The sequence below is a fragment of the Miniopterus schreibersii genome (assembly GCF_964146895.1).
Source record: "Miniopterus schreibersii genome assembly, chromosome: 8".
NCBI lineage: Eukaryota > Metazoa > Chordata > Mammalia > Chiroptera > Miniopteridae > Miniopterus > Miniopterus schreibersii.
In genome coordinates, this window is record NC_138109.1 from 25,469,764 (window position 1) to 25,477,879 (window position 8,116).

Consider the following 8,116-nt stretch of genomic DNA (forward strand, 5'->3'; position numbering starts at 1 on the left):
CATCCCGTGGAGAGTGACTGTGTGAGTGTGATACTGGGAGAGAGCTTGCTGCCTGCAGGTAGGACGTGGGCAAAGTGCCTTGAGGGCCTTTCTCATTTGAGGAGCCGGAGGTTCTTTGTCATTTAGCAAAAGGAGCCCTGGACTTCTCCCCATCATTTGCGAATGACCCTGATGGATTCACTTCCTGTTTGGGGCCTCGTTTTCCCATCTGGAACATCCACGGGAGAAGTGGATGGTCTCTGAGGTCAACTTTCTGGGCTTTTTCCCTCCAGGGACTTCACCAGACCCTCCTCCCAGACAACCAACAAGACACACGGCCCTTCGTCCTCACGAGCCTGGGAACTGAGTTGATAATGGTGAGGAAAGACAAATTTTGTGAACTGATGGACAGCGAGGCAACAGAGAAGTTGTCCACGTTCAAGATGGGGTACCCCAGGTCAGTGCTGGATATGTGTATACACCCCGCCAGATCAAATGAGCATATCTTCACCTGTTACTTTAGTAAGAGAAAGAGAAAAGATGATAATACCTGATGCTGACAAGGGTGGGACGAAACTGGTAGCTGTGCCTACACTCTGAATTGGCTCAGTCCTTTGGATAATAATTTTAGCATTATGTGTCAAGTGCCATAAAACTGTTCCTACTTTTGGAAGCAATGGTCCTTCTGTGAATTTATCTTTATTTACCCAAGTTCTGGGAAAAGCTGCACGCATCAGGATGTTCATAGCAGTCATATTCATAATAGAGGGAAAACCGCCCCCACCCCCCACGTGTTACGCTAAGGGGATAGTTTAAAAAACTGTGGTCCATTCCCATGATAGAATATAACCGTCTCATTAAAATTATAAGTTTAATGGCTCTAATAGCACAAGGGTAAAATGGATGATATAATGGTAATAAAAAGGACAGGGTACAAAATTACGTGTGTACTATGACTATCCCTTTGTAAAACATAAGAGAAAAATCTAGAAGGAAATAAGCAAGCATGATAATTGCTGTGGTATGGCCAAATTTGTAGTTGTCCTTCTCTCTGGAAGATGGGACTGAGGGACTTCCTAGTTACAGTTACAGTGGTACCTCGGTTTTCGAATGTTTCCGATGAAGCATTTCAGTCTACGAACGCCGTAAACTTGGAAGCAAATGCTTCGGTTTCGAACATGCCTCGGAAGTCGGACATGCCACATGGCTTCCACTGAGGGCAGGATCCTGAGGCCCAGCTGTCGGCGGTTCGTCTCGGTTTTCGAACGTTTCCGAACTCCAATGGTCTTCTGGAACGGATGACATTCGAAAACCGAGGCACCACTGTACATATTCCGCTCATGTTTGTTTTTGCTGTGAGCATGTGTTGCTTTTATAATGTTTTACCCAGGTTACGCGAGATTAATTTACACAGAGACCAAATTGAGTGTTTGGAGATTTATTTAGCTGCCGGCAGTGGCTTACAAGTGGGCTCATGCCCTAAACAAACTCACAGCCCTGAACAGTCTTTGCAGGGAGAATATAAACGCAGAAAAACCAAACAAACTATATTCTGTTTGGTTAAGGGGGAGCAGTTCGGTCGAGGGGACACAGGTGGTGGAACTAGCAAAGGAGTATACAGAAGCTAAGATAAGCATTAATTAACTTTCTACAGTTATCCATCCTCTGGAATTTTGTGGGCTGCACTCCTTTACACAGCGCCAGGAAAGGAGAAGAGGTCATTGCTTCTACATAATAAATTTTGTTGCTCTTGTTTATCTTAAAGTAGCGGTTGTAAGGGTAGAAGGTGGGGTGCTGTACTTCAGTAATGAGGGGAGAAGATATACTTGGTAAAAGCTGTGCTGAGGTAGTGACATCTAAGTGGATTTCCCCCACTATTCTCCACGTTTTCCTGCAGTGATGATATATTATTTTCATAATTTAAAAAGATAAATACCTATTTTGAAAGATTCAGTAAAAAATTGTTTTTTACTTTTCCCTAGTTTTCAAATTCTCCAGAGTGAATACTTTTATAATGTAAAAGAAAATCCTTTATTTTTTTATGTAAAAATTAATCTGTGGCCCACACCAGGTCACAAAACTGTTTTGTTTTCACACTCTGTTACTAAATAGTATTTGAGTGTATTTTCTTTAAGAATATATATGTAATATAAATAACATGTTAATTTTTATATCCATATATTGCTATACTAATATATTGCATACATTATAAACATAAAAAATAGATCTGTAAAGATAATAAGACAAAGATAAATACGAATGAAGTCCTGCTGTTTTCTTCACATATCCCTACTGCTTCATCTTACTCGCCACCCTGGGTGACATGTCCCCACTGCCACTTTGGGACCCCCGGCCTAGACTCCTGCAAGTCTCACCACTGGTAACACTGCCTCAGTCTCCTCCTCACCAGGCCCTTTCTGCATACTGTGCTCTTGCTAAAGCCAAATCTGGCCATATTACACTCCTGCTTAAAACCTTTCAGTGGTATCTCACCGCCTGCAGTTACGGTGCAGACTCAATGCCACAAGAATGGCTGTTCATAGTCTGGCTCCTCAGCTCCCCTGCAGCGCCTCCTGCCACCTCTCGCCCACTGCAGCAACCCAGGCAGATTGCCTCCTGGCCCCTCCACATGCTCGCCTTTGCCACTGTAGGCCTTTCTGCCTGAAATGCCGCTCCCCCACCAGTCCTGTCCCTCTTTTTCTAATAAATTCTCGCTCACTCTTTAAGACCCACCCCCTCCGACAGCTTTCCTGACTGGCCCTGGCCGGGGCGAGGGCCCCTTCTGCATACTCATCGTGCTCCGTCGTGGCTCCACCATTCACTGTACACATTGTGTTACAGCTGTTGGCAGTGGTGTCGTTTGTATAGTTGTTTCCCAGCCACTTGATTAATTGCTTCATGAAGGCAGGGATTGGGCTTTATCTGTCTTTCATCTCTACCACCTGTTCAGTACCTGGTAGGTGCTCAATAAATGTTGACTGGATGGGGAATACTCACTGGGGAAAACTAGAAAATGCTGGGCTTTTCTTTTTTAATTTTTAATTTTTTTGTTAATTCTTACCTGAGGATATTTTTTCCATTGATCTTCAAAAGACAGCGAAAGGGAGGGGGATAGACAGAGAGAGACACATCGATTGGTCGCCTCCCACACACGCCCCAACCCAGACCAGGGATTGAGCCTGGCACCAAGGTATGTGCCCTTGACTGGGAATCGAACCTGCGACCCTTCAGTCTGCAGTCTGTAGGGGACAGGGAGGAGCTTGTGTGGGACCCTCAGCATCTGTGCCTTACCTTCAGCGATGACGATATGTGCCAGAAGTTCCTCATGGAGAACAGCTGGAATATCTTTCGGAAGGACCTGGTGCAGCTGCTGGTGGAGCCTCGCCGACGTCCACCATTCACCCCAATTCGGCACAAGAAGGAAGAGATCTACAACCCCAAGTCTCTGACACTGGATTTGTGTAGCTTCAATAAGAAGACTACACCTTACTATCCCATTTTTATGGCACCCCAGAAAAATCTACCCCCCTTGAGGGTTGTCCAAGCCATCACAGCACCCTGGTACAAAATCCAGGAACTCCTGCCTCAGTACAAGAATGCAGGGGTCCTTGTTTAGACCCAATAAAGGATGTAGGTTTGACCACTGTGCTTCCTGAATGGCCACCGTGGGAGTTGTAGGGCTTGGAATGGGGGATGCTGGGGCCTCAGCTGTGGGTCTGGACAGATGTTTAGGGGCAGCAACTGGGGCATTGTCTCCCCTGACACTTGTGGGGCTGAGTGAGTCAGGAAGCTGAGCATGGATGGGTTAATCACTGGGGATAGTGTCAGGGTGGGAGGGTCTTAGACAAGATGGATGGGAGGCAGAGAGGGGCTCACACTGAAGCGAACAAGACTGGGGTTGCAAATTCAGATGCCTTCCAAGGCCAGACAAGCCATCTAAAGGAGAGCAGCAGAAGGACTGGGGAGGCACGGATGGTGGGGACTGGTGCGCACATTCCCATCTAGATGGAGCAGCTGCTCCTTAGACCAGTCAATTGATGCCATGCCAGGGAATAAGTGCAGGCCTGGTACTGCTGGCCTATTTTTCAAGAGATCCAAGAAACCCGATATTTAAGAAGATTCCTACTGGTTTTTAAATGTGAGCAAATAATTCAAATTGTTTTTGAAATACTGTTAGGCAAACAAAACACTTATGTGGGCTGTGTTGGGCCTACAGACTGCTATTTTGCCAGTGCTCATCAAGCACCTCTGTCAGGCTGACGGAACACCAGAGACTGTGTGCGGATGACTGTGGGGGGAGGTATAAAAAGCCAGAGAGAGGCGGGCGGGCAGCATGGCAGGAGTGGCATCCTGGGTCACGGACGAGCAAGCCGCCCTAGCCAGGGGCAGGCCAGAGGTAGCGAGGCGGTCGGTTGCCCTTAAAGAGGGCTCCTCAGTCCCTCTGGGGATGGGGCCTGACTCCGCAGCCACCTGTCACTGGCCTGGGTTGGCACTACAGACCTGGCGCCCACTCACCTCGTTCCCTTGGGAGATCCCATAGTTTAGCTTTGACAGTGCCCGGGGCCTGGTGGAGGCCAGGACAGCACAAGGGCCTTGCCTGGGCCACCAGGAGACAGATGAGCCTTCTCTCACCCTACGCACTTGAACACTCACCTAGCCCACCCCTGGCAAGGAGCGGAGTCAGGGACAGCTGAGTGCGGAGCTGGACATCGGAAGCTCTGGAGAACCTGGCTCTGTTTCCCTCTCACTGGGCCCCTTGAGCACCTTGAGGCCTTTACCTGCACCCCAGCTTCCCCAGTGGCAAAATGAGCAAGTCGGACAAGATCAATGGTTTTCATGAATGAGGGGTGAGTATAGTTTGAAAAGCACGTTCAGCATTATGCTTTTGTCTGTTGAATTTACAAGAAAACTGTTTATGTTGCACAGCAAAGGAGGAGTATTGGATTTTTCTACCAGAAGGCAGTATGGGTGGAAAAGGTAGAGGGACAGTGGGTTTAATCACCTCAACTTCCCTGATAGCTCCAGATGGTCAAGGAGCCTGAGACATCTGCGGGAATCCTGGAAGGGCTGTCTGTGACCTACAGGGACGGGGTGGCACTGTTTGGGAACCAGGTAAGTTGGAGGGTGTGACTTCATTTGGGACCTCTTTGTGTGTAGGGATGCAAAGCTGACTGTGTGGCTGGGCTCCAAGACGACAGTGTGGACACCTTGTTCACTCATTTGAAATCTACTTATTAAGCACTTGCTCCATAGCAGATTCAAAGCAGGGCCAGAGGAGTCTCTCTTCCCTCTTATCCTCTAGGCCTGGGGTCAGCAAACCCTTTCTGTAAAAAGCCAAATAATCAATATTTTGTGTTTTGCCAGCCATGCAGTCTCTGTTGTAACTACTCAGTTTTGTATGGTGAAAACAGCTTGAGTGTTCCAATAAACTTTATTTACCAAAGCAGGTGGCAGGCCAGATTTGGCCATTGGGCCATAATTTGCTTACCCCTGCTCCAGGCAATAGCCCTTGAAGGTTCTTGAGCAGATATATGGGGAGAGAAACTTACTGAGCACTTACTCCATGAGAGCCATCTTGCTAAGCATCCGGCTGGAATCCGAATGACCTCTGGGCTAAGATCCCAGCTCTGCCACTTAACGGCGGCTGAGGATTAGAAGAGTTGGTACATGTACTGCAAGGTGGAGGGTTGTACTCACCAAGACCCCTGGATCCCGCTTCCTGGAAAGTGAGAGAGGAAATTCCAGAACAGGAGGCAGATCATGTTTCCTGGGAGGGTGGTGGGTGACCAAACAGACTAGGACAACCTGGGGGTGAAGCTGCTGTGCGGGGGAGAGTGGGGCTGGGCTTCGGGAAGTCTCGAGGGGAACAGAGGAAGAGCAAAGCTTTTTCTGAAGCCACAACGTAACGGAAGGACCGGAGAGTGAGAAATGACTACAGAAGGTTTCAAAGAGCTTTTCTGTGCACTGAGAATGTGTTTCTCCTTTGGCATTTTCTTGAGAAACCAAGCAAGCATTTGAATAGCTCTTACGCAGGTTTCCTGCAGTGCTGCCGTCTCTCACTTCAGTAATCAAGCAGAGAGGGGGCGGCATGAGGCCCCGGTTATATTTGGGTTACGCAGGTACGGTCCCTGGCACATAGGAGGTGCTCGGTACACGTTAGATGTTAGCGTCTTTTTGGCCGAGATGGATTTGGCCATAGGAGACTCTCTTCCCCTTTCAATGGAATAGGAAACCAGCCTTGGAAGGCTAAGCCTTTATCGTCAGTGACAAAGGCCATCCATCCCCAAGAGATTCGGGGCGAGATGGTCCTGGCTGTGATCTTGCCCAGCGCCCGTCCTCTTCACTAAGTGACGTGGTTACCATCAACATCAAGGGCAGCCTTGGAGGAGGGAGCAGAGGCAGGCCACCCAAGCACTGGGTGAGGGCACTGTTACAAGGGTGGGTGGAACAGGGTGGGGAGGCTTGTGGTTCCAGGTGGTTCTCAAGGCTGCTCCCCTCCCCACGCACGCTGAGCGGTGAGGAGCAGGGATCAGAGTCAGGCGGGAGGGCAAATTGGGATGTGCTTGCTCATTCAGAAGGAGCAAATATGATGCCCCTTGGCACAAGTGTTAGCAACAAACTGTGTTTCAGTGCTACAGAGGTCTTCGCTGCCCACCTGGGCACAGGTCCAGGGGTCAGGAAGTCCACAGTGACCTGCCCTGAGGGAGAAGGGCCCGGGTCAGGTATCAAGTGCCCAGAATATGCCAGGCATTATGTGAGGCACTCAACAGAGGCCATCACTTACCCTGAAAGTATTCCCTGGCAACTAACTAGGTGGCATTATCTCCATCTGACAGATGAAGAGCCTGAAGCCCAGAGAGGCAAAAGCCTGTCTAAGCCCGCTGGGCAATCGGGTGGAGCACCGTTCCAGGAAATCCGTGTGCTTCCTGTCACCCCGGCGCCCTCCTCGGCTCTCAGCGTAGGTACCGTTACAGCGAGTTACTCCTCTACCCCACATGCGCCACCTGTTTTCAAAAAAGAAATTCTGCACATACATCCCGGGAACTGTGCTGGAGAGAAGGGTCACCCTCTGGAGTGACTCTCCATATGTAAATAAGCACAGTCATACTTGGAGAGGCACACCCAGGCCACGTGAGCCAAAATACAGCCCCAGCACTAACAGCTTCCACTGTTGGAGGAAAATGAAAAAACTCACTTGAAAAATAAACATGGGGGATGTTGCCAGTATCTGTTATAGGAAGTGTTTAAGATCCCATCTTGGGGTTGGAAGCAAAGCATTCTTTAAATCATCTATTGCTTTTATCTAACTTGTGGAAAAATCTCACCTTCCACTTATGGGAAGCCTAAGGGGTGAGATGGGTCACTGCAATTCCCAGACGACCACCAGAGGCCATTTTGCTGTGACACTTTTCTGGTATTTGGGGATTTAAGGGGTTTAACCACAAGGTTGCCGAGTTGCAGAATCTGTAATCACTGTTCAGAGCTGACAGTGAGGTCTGGTAGTGTCTAGGTGCTGAGGAGCAGCAGAAAGCTGAAACGGGTTTTCCATGGCTGCTGAAGGCTATGGGCTACAGCCCCGGGGAGGGAGCTGGGCGCAGTGGGCAGCTGGCACGTTGGGATATGTGCGAGTGACTTTCAGCAGGCTCCTTCCCTTCCTGGAGCTTCACTGCTATCATTTGTAAAATTGGAGGGGTCCAGTAGGTGCTCATCAAGCCTCCCCTCAAACCCAGGGCTGTGCAGGGCCCCTGACCCTCTCTTCCCTTGCCCCCACCTATTCCCCTACTTTCAAAGCCTCCCCACCCCCAACAGAAAATCAGAATCAAGAAGAAAATGGAAAAAATATGTTTGGGTGAAATGGAAAAAATATGTTGGGGTGAAATTAACAACAAAAAAAGCAGAGATAGGGGCTGCAAGGGAAAGAGGGTAACTTCTGACATTTGGTTCTGGCACTTTCTCGGGTGTCAGGTTTTCACAGGTAAGACTGTACATAGATTAAAATTTGAGTTGGGCAATTTGAGTTGCTAAGTGAAAATGTAGAAAGGGCACTATCAGCAGAAGAAATACCTCGAGCAAAGTTGGAATCACCGACCAAAGTGCAAGGTTAACTTAAAGAGCTGCAGAGCTCCCAGGAGTGGAG

The 8,116-nt window shown here is 48.8% G+C and overlaps 1 protein-coding gene across 1 annotated transcript; it reads left to right on the top strand.

Annotated features, from left to right (window-relative positions):
* Positions 1 to 278: 278 nt before the first annotated feature.
* LOC308560236 (cyclic nucleotide-binding domain-containing protein 2-like) lies at positions 279 to 3,627 on the top strand. Its single transcript, XM_081144029.1, has 2 exons — positions 279 to 436; positions 3,277 to 3,627. The coding sequence occupies exons 1-2, from the start codon at positions 354 to 356 to the stop codon at positions 3,593 to 3,595; spliced, it is 402 nt and encodes a 133-aa protein (XP_081000155.1). The 5' UTR covers positions 279 to 353; the 3' UTR covers positions 3,596 to 3,627.
* The last annotated feature ends 4,489 nt before the right edge of the window (positions 3,628 to 8,116 follow it).

Excerpts from the sequence above, each read along its gene's own strand:
- LOC308560236 (XM_081144029.1), top strand. The coding sequence starts at position 354 with ATGGTGAGGAAAGACAAATTTTGTGAACTGATGGACAGCGAGGCAACA. Across the intron at positions 437-3,276 it reads TTCAAGATGGGGTACCCCAG|CGATGACGATATGTGCCAGA; the intron begins GTCAGTGCTGGA and ends CCTTACCTTCAG.